The sequence below is a fragment of the Populus nigra genome, chromosome 3 (genome assembly GCF_951802175.1).
Source record: "Populus nigra chromosome 3, ddPopNigr1.1, whole genome shotgun sequence".
NCBI lineage: Eukaryota > Viridiplantae > Streptophyta > Magnoliopsida > Malpighiales > Salicaceae > Populus > Populus nigra.
Window position 1 is genome coordinate 20701379 of NC_084854.1, and position 21530 is coordinate 20722908.

General features: G+C 36.0%; 2 protein-coding genes across 5 annotated transcripts; one reads left to right on the forward strand and one right to left on the reverse strand.

Moving 5' to 3' along the window:
• Window positions 1-345: 345 nt before the first annotated feature.
• On the forward strand, window positions 346-11069 carry LOC133688013 (uncharacterized). 4 transcript variants are annotated; one of them, XM_062107381.1, is made up of 20 exons: window positions 346-699; window positions 878-1655; window positions 1765-1833; window positions 1928-2126; window positions 2402-2486; window positions 3775-3900; window positions 4075-4143; window positions 4253-4334; window positions 4452-4511; window positions 4607-4659; window positions 4743-4909; window positions 5372-5528; window positions 6149-6206; window positions 6315-6371; window positions 6453-6701; window positions 7690-7751; window positions 8757-8813; window positions 8918-9011; window positions 9147-9287; window positions 10713-11069. In XM_062107381.1, exons 2-20 carry the CDS (start codon window positions 918-920, stop codon window positions 10797-10799), a joined length of 2610 nt encoding a protein of 869 aa, XP_061963365.1. In that variant the 5' UTR covers window positions 346-699; window positions 878-917; the 3' UTR covers window positions 10800-11069. The 4 variants fall into 4 exon arrangements, with proteins under 4 accessions (XP_061963365.1, XP_061963368.1, XP_061963366.1 ...); XM_062107384.1 differs by having other exon boundaries at window positions 6627-6701; XM_062107382.1 differs by having other exon boundaries at window positions 940-1655.
• A 922-nt stretch (window positions 11070-11991) lies between these two features.
• Window positions 11992-20279, reverse strand: LOC133688014 (transcription initiation factor TFIID subunit 12). Its single transcript, XM_062107385.1, has 9 exons — window positions 19616-20279; window positions 19406-19516; window positions 18146-18661; window positions 17147-17221; window positions 16404-16482; window positions 16246-16310; window positions 16089-16124; window positions 15682-15856; window positions 11992-12477 (listed from the first exon to the last, which is right to left on the reverse strand). Exons 1-8 carry the CDS (start codon window positions 20096-20098, stop codon window positions 15722-15724), a joined length of 1500 nt encoding a protein of 499 aa, XP_061963369.1. The 5' UTR covers window positions 20099-20279; the 3' UTR covers window positions 11992-12477; window positions 15682-15721.
• Window positions 20280-21530: the final 1251 nt, after the last annotated feature.

The window sequence follows — 21530 nt, forward strand, 5'->3', positions numbered from 1 at the left end:
ATAGCAGGCCACGGTACAAACCTAGTTATTTTCTAAATAATAATATATAATATTATTTCTATATTAGTTTGGACTAAAAAAGAGAGAAAGAAAAAAAAGAAAAGACATATTAAAAAAAAATTATTTAGAAATCAAAATATAAGGATAAATTGAAGGATTCCCTTTTACGTTGTCACCCATTACATCATATCATCAACAACAGCTTTTCCTTTAAATTTATTTCAGTGTTTTATTTTATTCTTTAATGAAATTTGATATCAAGAAATAGAGAAGTAAAAGGTCTCTCTCTCTCTCTCTCTTTCTCTCTCTCTCTCTCTCTCTCTCTCTATATATATATATATATAGAAAACTTAAAAACAAAAGGAAACCAGATAAATCTAGACCGCGAACCGAAAAAGGAAGTTGTCTCTCTCCTCTCCTCTCCTCTCCTCTGTGTTTTTTTTCCTTCTTCTTTTTCTTTTGCCGCTCTCCACGTTCCCGCTGTATTTTCGATCAAATTAAAAGTAAACTAAACCCTACGTAAAGTAAACCAATCATCTTCAATTAAAATTCCTGTCTGTTTGATTGATTGATTCATACCCCTAGCTTCCTTCCAGTTTAGATCTGAAATCCAGCAGCAAGCAACGCGTGTATTTTCTTGAATCTTGAATCCAATTTCAAGATTCGAATTGGAGGGCTTATTCTTACAATAGAGGCGAGGTGAGCTGTCTTGCTACTGGAGCTTACGGGGTTTTTATTTGGATTTAATATTATTAATATGAATATCACTCCTATTATGGCAGTGGCAATGCCTTTCTTTTTCGTTTTGGTTGTTTGGGCATTCATTGTATTATTTTTTTTTGAAATTTAATTACGGTAATTGTTTTGTTTTGTTTAGGTGGTGAATTCAAATAAATTGAATTAGTTTTTTTCATGCTATGGTTTATGTGGATATATCAGCAGCAGCTGTAGCAGCAGATGTGAGTATGGTAGCTGCAAAAGGTGATTTGAAGAGAGAGCGTAATCCATTTCTGGTGAATGAGAATGAGACCGGGGAATTATTTCCTAACAAGAAACAAGCCAAACAAGAAGAAGCTTCAAACGACGACACAAAATCTGAAGTTTCGAATCCTGTAATAACACTAGTTTCTCCTAAAGGCAACGGATCATCATCCCATGATATCTCTGAAGAATCGCCTACGAATGCGTGCCCCTCTTCAGAGGACACTCTGACTGTGAGCCAGGAAGGAGGTGGTAGCAGCAGTGAAGATGACACCTCCCATCAAAGTCCTCGAAATGATACTTGTGATTCTGTCTCTATGTCTCCTGTTGTGTTGGAGATTCCTGAGCATGCTAGTACCACGGGAGTTAGGAAGATTACTTTTAAGTTCAGCAAAAGAAAAGAGGATTATGATACCAAAACTTCGTCGCCTCACCCTCTACATGGTGGAATTGATCAAGGACTGCTGTATCATCGTAATGGGGATTATTATCCAAGGAACCACTCTGTTTGGGTTAATTCCTGCACAGAAATGCTTCAGACCAGAGAAAGATATATGGAGTTGAACATGTCTAAGAAGGTCGTTCCCAACAACTACCCTACGAATGTCAAAAAGTTGTTAGCAACTGGTATTCTCGATAGGGCTCGAGTCAAGTATATTTGTTTTTCTTCAGAGGTAATCTCGGCTGATATTTATTGTTCCCAGTTTGCTTTAATTCCCGTCCAAGTAACTGTCTTGGATAGCTTTAGGAGTCTCATTTTTTTTAAATTAAATGGTTTGCCAGCGAGAGCTTGATGGAATTATAGACGGCGGTGGATATTTGTGTGGCTGTTCGTCATGTAATTTCTCCAAAGTAAGTTGTTCTCTTGTAGTTAACATTCCTGATGTGTGGGGCTCCCCCTTCATATGTAATTTTGCTAACAGGGTGACTGAATGAATGCAAGCAGGTCCTTAGTGCATATGAATTTGAGCAGCATGCTGGTGCTAAAACTAGACATCCAAACAATCACATATACTTGGAGAATGGGAAACCAATTTATAGCATTATTCAAGAACTAAAAACGGCTCCACTCAGCATGATAGATGGAGTCATAAAAGACGTGGCTGGTTCATCTATCAATGAGGAGTTCTTCCGGGTTTGGAAAGGTGATATATGCTTTATTTGTTATTCATTTTATTGCCCTTTTGAGACATTTTGGTTTGACTCGGTACCAAAATGAATACATGCGATGAAAAAGATATGTGATTTTTGATGCGATGCATCTTTATAATGCAACCAAGCTAACGTAGTAAAAAAAAAGAACAGGAAAAAAAACACTGTAGTTGCATTATATTTACCTAACTACCCATGCATGGATTTTAACTGAAGAGAGCCATGTATACACTATGCCAATTTGACTTATGTTTAATGTGGCATGCAGCTAGTCTTAATCAAAGCAATGCACTTGTTGGAGCAGATAAAAAATGTCACAGCGAACTGCCTTGTTTGCCTCATTCTCATGTAAGGTAATAATAATAATAATAAGAACAACCTCTGTGACTTCCATGTTTGTTTTGACCTTGTTAGAACAATTATCTCTGTTCCTTGTTATTTTTTTCCACTTTTTTTGCCAATTCATTTGAGCACGTGTCCGTGTTTCTTAATGCCTGCACTGATTCCTTAAGTGCATGTATGAATTTTTGGGCATGGTTGGTGTGTTTGACCTGGATAAGAGTTGGTAAAGCTGTTCTTCAATATAGAAGATTGTTCCGTTTGTTTCCTAAAACTTGGAAACGTGATGCCTCTGGTTAATTCTCTGTGACATAGATGTAAAAGACAAGCCATATCTTTCACTCGTTGTGTGTTATTGTTGGTAACTTTGGTGTAAAAAGCAATACATATCCTGCGCTCTTCTCTGTAAACCTCTCTATATAAGTATTCTACTCTTTTGAGTATCTCTAGACAGATCTTAACTTTGCTTACTGTGGCAAAGTCACAGAGGTAAAACATTATACAACATCATTCTTAACTCTTCTCCCTCTGATTCTCACAATTCTTGCATACTATTTACTCCCCATTTATTCTTATTTATTACGTACTTTGTGAGTTCAGATTAAGGTTTTCAACTTTTTCGGCGCATTTTCCTCACTATCCTTGTGTACAAGTTGTTGATTGTTTGTTCCTTTTTTGATCCATCTTTTGGGTAAACTATTCCTGCTTATTATGGCTTAGAGAATCATCTTCATCTGTGTATTTTCCCCTTTTTTGCTCTCTTTCATGCTTTCTGTGAATCTTCAGTTATTTGCATATTCTTAATTTGTTGGATCTGTGTTTTCTTTATTGTTTTTTCATATACTTGTTATTGAGTTGTGGATCTTCAATAGAAACATGAATATGTGCAAACCATACCCTTATCACACACCCCTCCCCCTGCTCTTTTCCTCCGTGACAGAATTTTGACTCAGTTTTGAACTTAAATGGCTAAACTGGAGAGTTTCATTGAAAATGCAGATAGGCAGCTAAACTGCTCATCCTCAATTGTCATTGTTCAATGCCTAACTAACTATTAGAGGACATTTCAAGACAAATTTTCACGATCTTTGATCTTATTAAACTGTTTCAGTTCTGTATAAATTAAGCATGTCTGCTGATGTTGAAGAAACTTAGTCAAATCATGTACACTGAGCATTTAGCCTAAAGCTTCCATTCTCTTTCCTGAAAGTGTGTTGACTACTCACACTCTTATGGTTAATCACAATTACAATTCAATTTATCAGTTTCTGGCCGAAGATAATGCTGTGTTAAAACTTGCAGCTACGCTAGTCAGGCTTTGAAAGAAAGCTTTTGCCCAATTTCAAGCTCCTTTTTGTATAATAACAACTTTGTCAGTCAGCAAACGTATATGGAGACTTCAGGCGTGAATAAGCAAACATCGAAGAGGTTTCCTCTCTCTCTCAGTCTCACTAATCATTTGCTTTGCTTGTTGCTTTATTCTGTTGAGGATCTAGTAAAAATTGATGGATCCACCTTAATTTCTCTTCACTATATCCATAAACAAAAATGGTGTTGGGTTCTTCTGTCTTGGTCACTGGCATTACATTTTTTGTTTTGCAGGCCTAGCTTTTACTTCCCTGGCTCTGCTACGAAGCAAAAGAAAACAGCCGAGAGTGGTGTCAGGAAGAGGTGTGCTTTTGGTCTATTCTCATGTCTGTTTATTGAAACCTACTCATGTTGTTGGGATTTTATCTTTTCTTGAATTTTTTAACATGGTATTCTTTCTATATTTTGGCAGGGATAATGATCTTCACAGGTTACTCTTTATGCCGAATGGTCTTCCAGATGGGACCGAATTGGCTTACTATGTCAAAGGGCAGGTGAGCAGTTTGGTAAAAAGGCATGCATGCGCGCACATACACACGCAAACACAACACCAGTTATATGTTGATATCGACACATGGTTTTAGTAATAATTAAGTGGTTTTTTTTTCCAGAAAATACTAGGGGGTTACAAGCAGGGTAATGGTATTGTCTGTAGTTGTTGTGAAGTAGAGGTAAGATTACTATGCTTTATAGTAACATCATATCTGGAGCTGCATGTGATGGTCGCAGCCCTCTCATTATTGCTCCCTTAATTTATTGGTGACAGATTAGCCCTTCACAGTTTGAGTCTCATGCTGGAATGTCTGCCAGGCGTCAACCGTGAGTAGCCTTTAAAAGTAGTTGGACTTTTCCCTGGTTAATTGATTTCTTTCTCATTCTTAATCAAGTGTTATCTTTTGCAGCTACCGTCACATTTATACTTCTAATGGACTGACCCTCCATGATATAGCTATTTCGTTGGCAAATGGACAAAACATTACCACAGGTATTGGTGATGATATGTGTGCAGAATGTGGAGATGGAGGGGATCTAATGTTTTGTCAGAGTTGCCCTCGTGCTTTTCATGCAGGTGAATGTTCTCTTCACTACTCAGAGCTTTGTTTTCTACTTGTTTTCAGTTGTATAGTTTATAAACATTTCATTTGCTTCTACTCACGAGACTTGTTTCTTGTTATTTCTTTCCCCTGCATTTTCCATCTTCTGAAATACTGCCTTCAAATTCATTCTGCATGCTTAAATTGTCATAATATAAGAATCTCTTCTCCATGCTAGGTGGGTTGGGCTGCTTTTACTTGTCACACTGTCTAAGCCCATATCTCTTTCTGCTGGTGCATTTTTTCTCAAGTTCCATGACAGACAAACTGTTTTTTCTGCTCTCGAATATTTGCCGGTGGAAAAAAAAAGATTACTCTCTTGGTCCTATATCAGTGGTTTCCCAATTTAAATAGAGTGCATTGTGATTAATTATTGAAGTTTACCTTTTTTTTTATGATTACTTGTCCATTTCATCTTGTATTTTTTTGTGCTGCAGCATGTTTGGATTTGCATGATACTCCTGAAGGCGCTTGGCATTGTCCAAATTGCAATAAACTTGGCCACGGAGGCAATTTTGCAAGACCTATTGTCATCCGGCTGACTCGAGTTGTTAAAACTCCAGAATATGATGTTGGTGGTTGTGCTGTTTGCAGGTTAAATCTCTTGAAATTTCTAATAGATTTTACCCTAGCAAATAGAAGGAAGTCAGTTTTTTAGGAAAAGAACTTGATGTTAGTATAAAATTGGCCAATGACCTTTTTGTCACTCCTATGATTATATCACCAAGGGTGTAATTTTTTAACTTTTAAAATGCATCATGGTCTTTGTAAGGTCTGTATTTTACGAGCTCAGAATGTCCTTGCTTAAATTTTCATACACTAAGTCAAGATTACTGAGCATTAAGTTATATGGTTGATTATACCTTTCGTTGGATCATTGCGGCAACTTTATGAGGAGGGGGCAATGAGTTACTGATGAAATAAGAAATTCACAATAGCAGCTGATTAGCAGAGATGGAATTAATTAGTTATTAAGGATTACAGAACTTTTGTGGAGTAATAGATTAGTCAATACTTCCATTAATATAGAATTCCTAGCAACCAAGAGCTCCAAGCCTCAAGTGCTTTTTGTAAAAGGGTTTCCTACTGGTCAATGAACACAGATTTGTTTTTGAGTTTTCCTTAGTCTTTGCTTGTTTAGTTCAATTTAGTCATTCATCAAATTTTGCTTTTGGTTCCTATAATCTTTATATGGCTTTTCTTATGTTTATCAGGGCCCATGATTTTAGTGGCGATACATTTGATGACCGAACAGTTATCCTTTGTGACCAAGTATGCTTAATTTTTTTTCTTATCCTAGCACTTGGGCTAGGATTCACTTCATATATTTAATTTTCCTATTTCTTACTATAGATGTCTTACTGTTATGCTCTCTTTCAGTGCGAAAAGGAATTTCATGTTGGTTGCTTGCGGGAAAGTGGACTATGTGATCTAAAAGTAAGTCCACTATCTAAAAACAGTTTGTGTTTATGATCTTCCAAGAGTATTTACTATTTTTTCTTGAATATTTCACCATAGGAAATCCCCAAAGATAATTGGTTCTGCTGTCAAGACTGCAATAATATCTATGTAGCTCTCCGGAATTCTGTTTCTACTGGAGTGCAGACAATTCCCGCTTCGCTGTTAAATATCATAAATAGAAAGCATGTCGAGAAAGGGCTACTTGTTGATGAAGCTGCATATGATGTGCAGTGGCAAATTCTGATGGGAAAGAGTCGCAACCGAGAAGATCTTTCATTGCTTTCGGGGGCTGCTGCAATTTTTCGAGTAAGTTCTGTGTGCCTTTTTGGATTTTTGCTTCCTTTTCCCACTAACACAAGCAGCTATTATGCAGAGAACTGGGTGAATCTGCCTTTAATTTATTCTTTTTTCATTTTCAATATCATTTTTTGGATGTCTTTTTTCCTGGGTACATTTATTGAAATGATAAAAACTGGAGGTTGAGGTAGATATTAATGCGATAAATTTTAGTTTGGGAAGTGAAAAAATAAGTTGTGTTTTACTATTTATTTCCTTTTCTCATCTCTGCAAAAGAGAAAAAGAAATCTGCATATTTTTTCACTTTTACGGAGGAAGAAAAATGCATTGTCTGCACTTAATTCATGGGGAGAGTCCAATTCATTTTATTAAGTGTTTAGCTCATAACAGAACAAAATGGAGGAAAGGGGGAGTGGATCCTTGAAGTTTGCCCCAGCTTGTTTGGAATTGAGTCTTGGTCTAGATGAGTTGAATTGAGCACTGAGTCAATTACAAAATGGACAAGGAACCTTCTGAATATAAATATCAAACAAAAGAGCATTTAGAAAATGCTGAATGTTACCTAATGAAAATCCTTTCAAAGCTCATGTGAATCATTAGCTCTCCGCTATCAATAGAAAAAGGGAAAAGAAGAGGAACTAATGCTGTCCACCTTGAGAAAAACTAATAATTTAAATCTTGCAATGTGAAGGATGATGAAGATGATAGGACAATTATATAGGTCCTTACCTGTAAAAGGATAGGAATTGTGTTTGTTAGGAATTAGCTGAGGTCAAAGGGGGGTAAGGGCCTGGCATGGTTTTGATGTTCATGTTGTTACTTCAAATGCTCGAGGGTAAACAAATATTTTTAAGCCATTGAGTTGGGTTTGTCACCTGATGCATTATGCAAGTTAAAGCTTTTCTTCTTTAGGTACTATGTGTAAGAATGAACATCCATGAGTAGTCTTCGTAGATGTGTGTAGTGAACTGATTATGCTCACTTTTCCTTTCAACAGGAGTGTTTTGATCCTATTGTTGCAAAAACTGGCCGTGATCTGATTCCTGTTATGGTCTATGGGTACGTTGTACCTTTTTTCTGCTTGTACATTTTAGTCTTAACAATTCTGTTTTTGCTCCTGCATTCAGATTGTATGCGGTCAAAATAGCCATGCTTTTGTTTCACACCTCAATTTGATTTGCATGTTTCATATGAAACCAAAACATGTGGCTTTATGGATTTGGATCCGCATTCCCTTTAGTCCTTTTGCTTTAGCATATTAGATTTGGATTAACTTATTTGCACTCTCTGACCTTGAGCCTTGTCCATGGGAAAAAGCCTAATAGGTGATTTCTACCAATTGGATGGAAATTAATAAACTTATTTTGCGTATTAACATTAACTCTTACTGTGTTTTTCACTATCCTTATGTTGTGTGGTATGAATTATCATCTTAAATGTGAAATTAATCAGTCATGCTTTTCAAATCATGATAATTCTATCTCATCAAAATTTAAGGCTAATTATTAATATTCTTCTTTGCTAAGAATTTAATTTATCTTCTATATCACTTTTGGAAATGTTTATGGTTTTGAATTATGAAGGTGCAATTGTTTTATCCTTCTGCTGGTCTGTCTCCTTTAAAGCACACATATGCCAATCGCCAAAAAGTAGGCTCTCTAGAGAGTGAAAGTTATTCTCACTTGACATGTGCTATCGCATTCTGGGTTACAAAGGATAATTTGGTTGGATGAAAGTTTGGTGAACAAGAGAAATGATAAAATCGCTCCCTTCTTTTTGCCCCCTAAATTTTAATTCATGATAATGAAGGGATTGGAACAAAGGATTCTTATTTTCAATTGTTCCCATGTTACACCGGTAGAAGACTGATGTTCTATCCTTTTGTCTTTACTTCTCAATCTCTTTTCTTTCAACCAACTAGAGTATTAAGAGATGAGAACATTCTGAAGAGAATTTACATGCTTAGTTTAGCAGCATCAATTGCTGGTTCTGTTGTCTGTCTCTAATTTCTGTAATTTCTCAGGACTTTCAGAACTTTAAAATTCTCTCTTTAACTTTATCCAGGAGAAATATATCTGGCCAGGAATTTGGGGGCATGTATTGTGTGCTTTTGACTGTAAGGTACATTGCATTTCATGAAATGTTGGTTTTTTTCAGCTTTTAACTTCCTTTTCAATCCATTGGTGATTTTTTTATTTAATTGTTACGGTTTGATGCATCCACAGGCATGTTGTTGTGTCTGCTGGTCTTCTGAGGATTTTCGGTAGGGAGGTTGCCGAGCTTCCTTTAGTGGCTACAAACAGAGAGCATCAAGGGAAAGTGAGTGTCTAATGTTGGAATTTGGATGGGATGCTGGAGTTCAGCTTTTAATTTTTACTTCCCCGTGCATTTGTTTTATAAGGTTCAGCATTCTGATGAATAACCTTCGAACTTAATTTTGTAAATCTCTTTTAGGGTTATTTCCAAGCATTATTCTCGTGCATTGAGAGGTTATTGTGCTCCCTGAATGTGGAACAACTGGTGCTCCCAGCAGCTGAGGAAGCAGAATCAATCTGGACAAGAAGATTTGGCTTCAGAAAGATGAGTGAGGGACAAGTAAGTTTTGTCTTTTATTCTTTAATGAATGGTCAAATTCATAGTTCTTTTTATGAATCAATAAAGCGATGAAATGCTCATAAAAATTGAGAAAATAGCGAGCTTCCTTGTTTTGGTCATAACAGAAAAAATTGTTTGTGCATGAAATGCAATGGATAACTTTATAAAGAAGAGGAATAAGGAAGAGGATGGGGAGGGGAGGTGATATCTGCACTCCTTTCATGTTATAAAGGCCCCCCTCACTATCCATTATTTTTCAAATTGATGATTTTTTCCTTGTTGAAATTCTAGCTGATCTTTCTATTTACCGTCTTAATTTCCCTGTTTTAAAACAAATTATTCTTCCAGAAACTGCATGACACCAAAAACATTATTCTTCCAGAAACTGCATGACACCAAAAACATTTTCTTCCAAAATACATGCTGCGAAACATTCTTTTCCCTTTACACTTGAACTACACTCTTGCAAAACCATCTAGAAAACCCAAAACCAAGGAGTCTAAAACTCTAGTCCTCTCCTCACTCACAAGTCACTCTCCTCACTCACAAGTCATAGCCTGACAGCTAGACTCCAAAAAGCCCAACCGCTGTGAAGCCGGTCGCAACTACTGTGGCAAAATAAACAATTTTCCCCACCATGAATCTGACTATTAGTGCGATAGATAAAAGTTCTTTTTTTAGGTTGCAGTTCTTTGAGCTATGATCTTCAGCAAGATCAAGCAGCAAACGGCTTTGGGTGGGAAAAAAATAGTGTGAGGGAGAAGAGAGCGTTTGAGAGAAAGCGGGTCTTTGGGGATTTTGAGATGAGCTGTGATTAATTGGGAAATTTTAATCAAATTCACTTGGATACCCACTATTATAGATTCTTTTCATGCTAAAATTTTCTTCTACATTATCCAGTTCTTCCATTAATATAGTTATTATAGAATATTTGGAAGTTGAAACTCAGTCGCAAAATGCTCAGAAATGAAAAGATGAAAGTGATATGGAGATGGTTCTTAACGTTTTCTCTCAAAAAGAGCAATATATATATTTAAAAGAAATAACAACCAGTACTTTTTTGTGAGGATAGTGTTGTAAATTTGGAGAAAAATGGATAGCGGGTGTGCTGTTATAACGTAGGGCAAGTGCAGGCATCATCTCCCGAGAGGGTGGTGTGTGTCTGCCTTACAAAACATTGTTCAAACTATTTTTGTCCCCTCTGCACGAAGTCCTTGGGTATTTTATTTTAAAAAGACCGATAATCTTAACATTACCGTAGATCAACAGAAGTTCTGCCACAAGCTCTAACTTGCAGTATAGATGTTGCAAATAAATAGAAGCGATGGAACTTTGGCTGGACTTTTTGGCGTTGGATGTTCTTTGTTTAGATGAGAACTATTGTTGCAGGAAATAGTAACAACTATAAAACGTCTTTCTGTTCAGTTGTTGAAGTATACAAGGGAGTTTCAGCTGACGATTTTCAAGGGAACATCTATGCTCGAGAAGGAAGTCCCACGGATAATTGATTAGCAGCTTTGGTGCCCCAAGAAACTTCATCAAATTTATAGAACTCTAGGCTTACTCTTCCACAAGCATTTCTCTTTTACATGTAATATTGCTGCTATTTTTGTTTTTTTGCCAGCAGCCTGCAATTGTTTTCTCGTAGAAACTAGAATTGAAGGTGAAGGAGGTGAAGAGATGAGTGCGTGCTGACCTTTTATCATGCATGCATGCTGCAAGAAATCCATAAAAACTGTAGGGTTTTTTTTTTATTATTATTATTCTCTGTAAGATTCATCATACTCGTTGTTTAAGATGTTGGATCTATTGGTCGTGGCTGCGTTCAGAAATCGCTTTTGAACCTCAACGGTACATACAGAAGCAGGATGCCGTGGTGTGTCCCCAGCCTAAGCAACACGGAGGCTTTAGGTTTCCTGGGGAGAGCAGCACTGCATGTTTGGAGGAACACAGGCGTTGCCCCGGTGCTAACTTGCTAATATCGAATGGAACACCTTCACTACGCTTTAGCACTCGAGGCATAATAAATCAGAGAACTTAACAAGCACAAAAAAGAAATGGAATAACAAAGAATAATGAGCCCGCAGACAAGATTCATTAATTGTGGGCTGGCCTCCATATTCTTTTCCGAAATGAGCTGGACGCCTTCCATGCAGATGAACCTTCCGACGAGCACGAGACAGATCGTTTTCATGGTGCTGCGATTGAGACTGTCGCAAATAAGTTGAACGAACAAGGCCAGAGTTTAAAGAAACCAAGAATGAATTGGAAATAACCTGATACAAGATTTTCCCCAGACTACGACAAAATCATGGAGATTTTCCCAAAATCATTAATGATTATTGGCGACCCAGGCCATCAAGACAATCACAACTGGTCCAAAGAATGGATCGAAAATGTAGAAATAACATCAAAACACAAGTGCATCCAAATCAATTCCAAAGCAGCCTTTTGTTAATTTCAAAGCAATGAACCAATATGGTGGTCATCTCCAAAAACAGATTTGTTTGAGAGAATTTTCATTCTTTAGGGTAATTTCAAAATTCAAGTAGTAGGCTGAGAAGCTAAACATAATATATATCGTATTGAAGTTTATTTAATTGAGGCGTCACACATCTAACCAACCACTTCAGGAAAATGAAGTTTGGAGGGAAGCAGAACCCTGGGCATGATTCAACCTAAAACATACTTCCATACATGCAAGTTTAGGTTCAATCATTTTACTAAATCCAATCATATATCTTTTACAGAATTCAGCTCAAAGCTTTTTATACAAGTCCACTGACAATTAATTGTAGGAGCAATAGCATTTACGGTTCCCAAACTTGGAATCATGAAAGCACTGCAATTGTCTTCCTACAATTCCCACAGAAAAAAAAGAAGAGCTTTTGATTCTTTGTTAACTAATGTAATGCAAAAAACGATAATGGAAAGAAACCTGGTTAGCATTAGCTGCGCAAGCACCTCGATACCACAAACTCTACACTGAGTGTTATCGGATGCAATACAACTTCCACTTCCACAATAACTTGGAATCAGTTGTCTGAGTTGTTAATCTGGGTAATTTTATATTTTCTTGGTCTTGTGGTGTCGCTATTCATGTCCGTCTGTGAAAGGATTCCACATGCATTGTTTGAATAAAGGCAGAGATGATTTTGGTGATTGTCATCCATCTTTCCCATAACTAGACCTGCAAAAAGAGAATCGGTTAGACATAAATAGCAATAATATGATACTGCTGCAAAACAAACAATGAACTCTGCATGTCACGGGTAAAAAGAAAGGCAGATCCATATCTTTGTATCGTGGCTCTGATAAATCATACTATCCGATTCTGCCTTCATCACAAAAAACAAATGAGTTTTCATTTATGATTTTACTTGAATGCCCTTAGCCACCTTAACCCTGTTTTGTTTCATATGTACATTAAAAGTCCAAAAATATTAATTCATTTCAAAAACCATAAAACCGACACAATCTCTCCCCTCCATCCTCTCCTACTTACTTTTCAACTGTTGATAATCAGAAAACCCCCCTTTGAACCCATGAACTCCACGAGAAAATCATTCCTCTCTAAATCCACTGAATTTGCTACCAAAAACCATGTCTATTAATAACTACAAATCTCTCTTAATCTCCATAAAAAATTCAGAATAACAGTTGAAAAAAAAATTCAACTCAATTTGTCACTAACAAATAATTATTGGGACTTTAGTTAGTGTTAGCCCTCCAATCAACATCTTCCAAGGTGTTCTTGTTGCGATCATGGTGATTTAAAAACACAAATCACCTATTATACGTGGACAAAAGAGAAGAAAGAGGAAGAGAGCAGGGACAGTAAAAAGAGAGGAGGTACTGTTCATGGGAGATACACATCACAGGACACAGGATTTGTGGATTAGGTTTTAGAGAAGGATCAAATTTTACCAATCACTACTTTTGTGTGCGCTTGAATTTCTTTCTTTTTTCACAATTGGTTGTTCTCAGCAAAGATAATATATGCAGTTAGGTTCTTATTTGTACGTACTTTTTTATTTGTATCTAACTACTACTAGTAACTTCATTTAACACTTGCCATTTAAAATTACTACTTTCAGCTTATGTTTTGATTTTCTTGTATTTTCTAATTTCTAATTATTTATTTGAGAATAAGAAAGTTTATGACAATTTAAAATTGAAAAAATTTATGATACATAGAGAGTAACTAATAGCATCCTATTAATTACTACATTTTATCCACTTTGAAGAAACTGAGACATGTAGGAGAAAGAATAAAATCCAAAATTCACTAAAAGTGATAAAAATATCTCAAACTAGGATTTATATCTCCTTGTATCTATCTCTTTATTCAAAGTAGATCCTAGAAAGTAAATAATAGAATGTTACCAATTACTCCCAAACACCATAAAATTTATCATTTAAAATCTAATAAATTCATTTAATTAAAATGTTAATTATATTTATTGACCAAAAACCCTCAAAAATCTTTGGTGACCGGTCAAAGTTGATCCACAATTCTTCCAATCAATGCTCGCTACATAAGGGTTAGAGAGCTTGCACATGACGCATCTCACATCAATTGGATGGAAACCTATACCACATGTTTAGAGTCGATGGAAACCTGGGTTTAGTTAATAACGGACCTGATTAAATTCCCAATTTTGTTCAAGGACTATTGGCATTGAGTAATTGGCTTGGCACATTTTAGCCCCAAAAGAGAAGCTTTTATATTATTATTATTTGCTAAAGATAAGCTTACAACCTGTCATCTTCTCAAATCACATAACCACTGTGCATATGTCCCACCATCACCACCATGAAATAAAAACAATAAGAACAAGTTTACCCATATCCAACAATGATCTATTCAAAGTTTTTTTTTTAAAAAAAAATGTACAAAGATGATGAAAGAACTAAAGAAGATGATGACTAACTGTAAAAGATGGAGACAAATAAAAGCATGCAATATTTCATTAGTATAATCAACAAGGATAGGGTGGTTGCACTCCAAGAGTGTTAGGGTTTTGGGTGTCATATACATGTATATAGATGAAACTAGTTTATAGTTCCCTGCTTCGTTGTGGGCAAGATCATTTTTTTTTATTTTTATGTAATAAAAAATATTAACTTTTTGACATTTTTATTAAACCTGACCTAGCAGATCAATCTTAAAACCTCCTAATCCAACTTCTTGTCTAGTCTAGGTTTAAAATTAAACCATTAAGAGTTACCCCAATGTGACTCAGTTGACTTGGTCGATTCAAAAACATCTCGGTCAACCGGTAAAAAAAGCTCGATGATGAAATTGAGAAAACAATGATGAAATTGACTTGAAAAACCTATTGACCCAACTTTTTGCCTAGCCCGGGTTTAAAATTAAACTGTGTATAAGTTGTCTTGACGTAACCCAGTTAACTTGGTCGGTCCAAAAACAACCTAGATGACCGGTATAAAAAGTGTGAGGATGAAATTGAGAAAACAATAATGAAATTGATAGAAAAAAAAACCTTCCGGCCCAGCTCTTAACTTAGCCCAAATTTAAAACTAAACTACTTAGGAGTTGTCTTAAAGTGATCTAGTTAACTTGGACGATTCAAAAACCACCCAGACAACTGTTAAAAAAAGTCTGAGAATGAATTTGATAAAAAAAAGAAACAAAATTGAAATAAAAAAGGGGCAATTGAAAAAAAGAAAAGGAGTTTTAGCGAACAGTAAAACTCCATATTAATTCCCTGGAAGTAGTGATTCTTAAAATTAAATGGTCAAGCTAGCCTACGGCCCACCCAACATCACCCAAGCTAAAAGACCTTGCCCATGCCTACCACATATCACCCGGGCTCCGGCCAGCCCATGGAGTAGCTTGGCATTGAACATTCCTCGCCCAACAAGGCACTCTATACAATTAACAGCCTGCCATATCATGTGTTGTGCTACCAAAACTTCACCTAGATTTATTGATATCAAACCAAATGACAAGTTTGGCTTGAAGCAATAAACCATGCCAAAACAATCTATAACAATGGTATAATAAGATAAAGAGTATAAACTTGAAATAGAGATGCAACGCAACATGGGAGAAGAAAGTTAAGCATTGATCTATCTCAAAGCAATGTAAGATAGAAAGCATTCAACTTATTTCTACATGGATCCAACAGAAAGTTATGACTAAACTTCATGACTTTTCAAGTCACCTAGGTTAGCAAAAATATTCATTATAATGTCTTATCCACCACTGGGACTCCAAGCAATGCAACCATTGATATGTGACATGATTTATAAAACAAGCAAGTCTTACTACAAGCAATCCCAAACGTTCATCAAGCATGTTCAACTCAATGCATGATCCAAGCGGAGAAGATATATGTATTGTTAAGTTTAAAACTATTGGCCTTACCTTTAGCAAAAAAGCTGCCAAAGCTAGTACAATAAACACCTCATGTAACTTTCAGGTTGGGGGAGACAATGGGATTTGACAAGGTCTTTGACGTGCTACTCTTTGCATTTCCAGCAGCTTGTCCCACAGAGTTCTTAGCATTTGCCATCTCAGATGCCAATATTGACTTCTTTATCTGGCATCACCAAGAACAGAAAATATGTCATGAAATTATTTCTGTTTCAAAATTGCCAAATTATAGGATCCTCTTTATCTAACTCGCAATCAAAGATAACATTATTAATTTATATCGGAAGCAACAAAATACGTAATTGAAAACCTACACACATGTAGACATGTATGCTGTCATAAGTATATGTCAAGACATGCATGCCTATTGGATTGGAAGATTTTGGGGCAAAACTCACCACCGCAAGGCGCTCCTTGTGGATATCGTTTGTTACCTGCAAATTCACAATGCAAAATCAACAAAGAGAAAAGGATGGAAAGAAAAGGTTGCACCAAATAGTGACTGGTGCCAGACCTCATCTCCATAAGCCAGTGAACTCAAGTGAAAATGCTTACTTGTTTTCTGTAGCTCTTAATCTCATCGCCACAGAACCCTGGTAGTGTCATATTCCAGTTTCTGTCTGCAGAAAAACATAGAAAAAACTTAGGATTTAGCATCGGATACGAAACAAATGACAACGCAAGCCTTGGATGGCTAATCCAGCAGAACTAACCAAGATGTAGAAGTATGTCTTTTGCTTCCAATGTATCTGATTTTCGATGCTTGGCCAATGAGCAACCAAATGTTGTGACCTGCACCAAGAAAAAAAATACAAATAAATTTGGAATGGCTTTGCAAAAAGAATAAGAATACAACTTGACAAAATGAAGATCATTAAAAGAGTGTTGAGTATAAAACTCTCAGAAAAAAAAGTTCAGACCATTGAAACCCAAGCCCCGAGTAACAAAACTAATCTGAATATATTACCATCAAATTTGTAGTTGAAATTTTTTTATGAATTTTGTTCTACAATTCTAGGAGAAGAGAACCTTGAGCACTTGTGCAATGTACATGGCTTTAATAAATTCAGGCGACACCTTGAAGTTCACTAATCAATTGCAATTCTTTCAATCTCCAAATGGACTATTTTAATATTTTCTTTCAAACACAATTATTTTCCTAATATTCAGATGATGAATTTGTTTACTGCCCTTAAAAAGAAATGAATTTTCGAGATTTGTATGGTGAATCTGAATCCCATTCATTTGATCAATCAACCTACTGTTTTGGTGAATGAGCACAGCTTAGCTACTATAAAGTAATATTTAGTGAAGAAAAATTCTGCTTATGCATTCCCAAGCAGTCTTAAAATTTTTGGAACAAATCAAGATTACGATCAAATAAAATCATCTATTTATAAAGCAGAATAGTCCTTGGGGAAGGGGGGGGGGGGGGGGGCTAAGTTCAACTACTCACAGACACAAGAAATTCATCTGCTATATCTGCTAGAATCTCTACAACTTCAGGATTGAACTTCTCTGATGGATCAATCTGTAAAGGAAACAGGAAAACTCACAATAAGGAAAGAAATTGCAAAAAAAAAAACTGCAGATAAACTCTACGTGATAACAAAACAACAGCAAAAACAAAGCGTCAGTCTCAAACTAGCTGGGGTCTGCTCTACATAATAACACGACATTGGACTCAAATTGTGAGGAGAGACCAAAGTCATTTTGAAGCCTCTTTTAGACAAGTTATGAACTAGGCAATCTCTAGGTGAAAGATATCATGCTTTAAAACAACCAACCCATAAATTCATCCACTGACACAAAACTCAAGTCACAGACTGTCTTACACCATTTAAAGAATTCAAGCATAATGTCCAAAATAGTTGTATCGAACCACATGAAATTGCATGCTAAAAATTAAATTTCAACAAGGCACTGTGGTTATAATTTTTAAACACTGGCACAATCCACTACATAATAAGAAACACCAGGCTATATCCATCATTAGTTAACACCAAGACAGCCAGTGACAACATGGCTGTAGTGGAGTCCACGATACCACAACCATGATTCAAAACATCATTTCACAAGCTAATTTCAACATAAAATAAATAATTGGATGCTTTTGCTTCATCAAAAACTTGTCCAGGACTTGCATATCTGTAACTCTGTGATTCTGTTCACAACCACTACAATAAACAATTAAAAAAATATATTTCCCTCACCTCACTTGGTGAATTATTCTGGAGTAGCATGAATGTAATAAATGACTGAAGGTATTTTATTAAGAATGAATAAAATGAAAAGGATCATGCTAAAAACAAAATATGAGTACTTGAGTCAAAGCATTTAAAATGGAACCACATTCTTCCTTTGTCTTGGTATACATATTCATAAATTAAAATAATGACGGTTAAATACAGATTTTAAATAGAAGCCTAATACTAAAAGGAGAAAGGTATGGCACCTGACTAACTAGCTCATGAATGCTTCTTTTGCTAAGAATCCGGTTACCAGATTCATCACTTTCTGCATTAGCTATACTATTCTGCGGCAATGGTTGTACTGTGTTAGGATGTGACATTGCTAGGGAAGATGGCTTATGATTTACTGAACCTTGAACCCTTGAAACTTGTTGCAGAGGGGATAAGGACTGTTGGACTCTTGATGGTGGAAATTGCTGGCCATAATGCTCTGGTTGTTGATGGGATTGTAAAGGTTGTTGTGGCTGTGCAGGTGATATGTGCTGTTGCTGTGAAGTTGTCGGTGGGGGATGATGCTGTGGTGGAATGTGTGACCTTTGTTGCAGTGACGGAGAGTTCATCTGAGGTCTATATGAAGGGGAAGGCAATGGAGGCTTCCCTTGAGATGCAGATGACAACCACAGCTGATTGGGGGACTGCAAACTTTGCGATGTGTTTGGCACTGGAGAACCTGCTGTACCTACTGGTGTGGATCTTATAAATACATGCCCTGGGAAATTCTGCAAAAAACTAAACAAGTTAGCAAAAATAACTAAGATCAGAGGAAAACCTAACTTCACCAAAACCATCCAGCAAAGCACAATTAAGAACCAGTTAAATTGTCACAGGAACATAGAATCAACAAATAGAAACCATGTATCACCATCATGAGTCAATTAAACCAATAGAGGAAACGCTGACGGTTTTAAAATGATCCAAAAAAAATCTCAAAAACTTTACATAGCACATAACTTCTAAGTGGTAAATCCAATTTCCAAGCAACTTTGCAATCTCTGTTTCGAATTAGAGCCAACATGAGTGTGTAAGAAATAGCTACATAAGATAAAGATAATTCACAGTAGTAATTCCAAAACTTAGGGCTACCCATAGCTATCCAGACATGGTGCTGCAATGTATCATAGACACAATTCCTTCACAAAATGCCTGGGTTAAATTATTTAATATGGTTCAAAACAGCTAAGATGGGACTTGTTGTATGTACGCATAACCGAGGAATTAACTAATGCATGAATTCATATGGCAAACTTATATGAAAAGGTCGCAGCAATTCATTAACATAATAACACAATATTTCCCTCAATTTTCGGAGACTTTTTTCAGGATCAAAGGCAACCATACTTAATCAACACTATTCTTTCACTTGCTAATATTTGCTATCAAAATCCCATCCGCCAAACCAATAACAAAAGGGAGAAAGCAAGTTTAAAGAGACAGGATGAAATATTTGGAAAGCCAGTACTGACTTGGGTATTTGGGGAAGAAGTGGGTGGTCGAAGAGATGATTGAACAGGTCTCTGTTGATGTGGTCGCATTTGAGAATTCGACGCCATTGAAGCCATCACCCCTTGCCTCACCTGCACATCTCTCAAACAACAACAAGAGTATGAATAGAATAACCACATCAATTCTTTTCCTTTTCTAAAAGCAAAAATTGCAATAAAAAAAATTCCCACCTGCGAGTTGCTGGTGTTGGCTACGGATTCAGGCACGTTGACAGGAGCGCGGTTCAATCCAACAAACTGGTGACCAAATGAAGAAGAAAAGGACGCGGGAGAAGGCGCGGGAACACCTAGGGCAACACCGCGTGGCGAAGAAATAGAAGGGGTCGTGGAGGAGGAGGATGGTATAGGAGGGCCCGAAGAAACAGACGGGAATTGGGAGTGGGGGTGGGGGTGCTGCCATGGCCTATGCACTGTCTGAGGCCTTGTGCTGCTGGGGGTGGTGGTGATTGTTGTTGCTGCTGATATTGAAGGTTTTGGGGGTGGGTTGGGGTTAAGATTAGGGTTTGTAGAGGCCGTGGAGGAGGATGGTTGTGGTTGTGGTTGTGGTTGTGGTTGTGGTTGTGGTTGCGGTTGTGGTTGAGATGGTGGTGGTTCCGTAGGTTGCTTAATGATGGGTGGAGTAGAGGTGGAGGTGGTGGGGGCTGGTCGGTCCATGAAGAAAAAATTATGTTATCGGTGGAAACACCGGACAGGATGGTGACGTATTTATGAGACTGCTGGATTAGGATTCGAAGGCATTCTCAATAACTTTCGAATCAGGCAGGAGGCCCTCGTGAGTCGTGACCGCACCTTGAATCTAAACAAACATCCCCCACAGCATTTCTTCAGTTTAACTGGTCATTGAAATCGCTATTATAAATTTATATATTTATATCATTATTAATTTTAAAACTTGTAATATTATAAGATTAGTTAAAGTATATATAAACTAACTAAACAATCATGTTAATAATAAAAAAAATTCCCCATAACATTTCTTGTTTTAGATAGGGTATCATCAAGGAATATGAGATGCTCCATAAATTAGACTAGGGAGACCGTTTCAGTTGTGATAAAAAAATATTTAATAAAATATTTTTTATTTAGAAATATATTGAAGTAATACATTTTTATGTTTAATATTAATATTAATATATTAAAAAATTATTTCAAAACGGCTCCATTCATATTTTTTTACTCTATCTTGGTAAGTTATTATTATATTATTGTATTCCAAAACTGTTAGGATTGTTAAATCGAAAGTTAAATCTAAAGAGGGATGAATAAACCTTTATGGAACCAAAATAAAACCTTATGGAAAAATGTAAAACTTCAGATAACAAACAATATATAAGCAATATACAAAATAATGAACTTGTGAGATATAAATATAACACAATAAAGCAAAGAATGCAAAGATGGATACATCATATACAATGATATATCCTGATTTGATCATGTCTACATCTAACCTCAAAATATAATTTTGGATTTCTCAATTTGATGTAGGTTCATACTTGCACGAACAAAAAAAAACAAATATTTCACAACTTTTTATCTATCTTTGAAGTTTTGATCTCATATCATTCTCACCTTAATAATATGTATTTTACTAAGAAACAATAAAACCACAACGATCATTACCCAGGGAGCAAATCAACCAAAGTTGAGCATTATAGCACAATATAAAAAATTTCAACTAATTAAGCTCTTAAGAAAGATTTAATGAATATACACGTGTTTCTCTTTTCTTTCTTATGTCTAAAAAGTATAGAAATAAATGGCATTTATAGAGAATTTAATAAATTAGTCATTATTCCATGTATGAAAGTAGTTATTATATAAAATCTTTACAAAATAAATAAGATTGAGTTAAAACATAACCAGGCTAGATAGAAATTCATAAAAAAAATATGAAATTAATTTAGGTTTTTCACGATTATATCTCGGGTTGAAGTGTCTAACTTAAATGTGGGCTTTTTATACGGGCTTGGTATTCCTTACAGAACAAGTCTTTTATCAAAATAGAATATCATTTGATGCTTAAGTTTGTAAATTATGCAAAGGATATAATATACAAAAAAAGTAAAGAATATATGGTTATTCT

Coding starts and splice junctions, on each gene's coding strand:
- LOC133688013 (XM_062107381.1), top strand. CDS start 918: ATGGTTTATGTGGATATATCAGCAGCAGCTGTAGCAGCAGATGTGAGT. Junction 2,127..2,401: donor GTTCTTCCGGGTTTGGAAAG/GTGATATATGCT, acceptor TGTGGCATGCAG/CTAGTCTTAATCAAAGCAAT. Junction 4,660..4,742: donor ATGTCTGCCAGGCGTCAACC/GTGAGTAGCCTT, acceptor TATCTTTTGCAG/CTACCGTCACATTTATACTT.
- LOC133688014 (XM_062107385.1), bottom strand. CDS start 20,098: ATGGACCGACCAGCCCCCACCACCTCCACCTCTACTCCACCCATCATT. Junction 17,222..18,145: donor TTCATGAGCTAGTTAGTCAG/GTGCCATACCTT, acceptor TTTCCTTTACAG/ATTGATCCATCAGAGAAGTT. Junction 16,311..16,403: donor AGACATACTTCTACATCTTG/GTTAGTTCTGCT, acceptor GTTTTTCTGCAG/ACAGAAACTGGAATATGACA.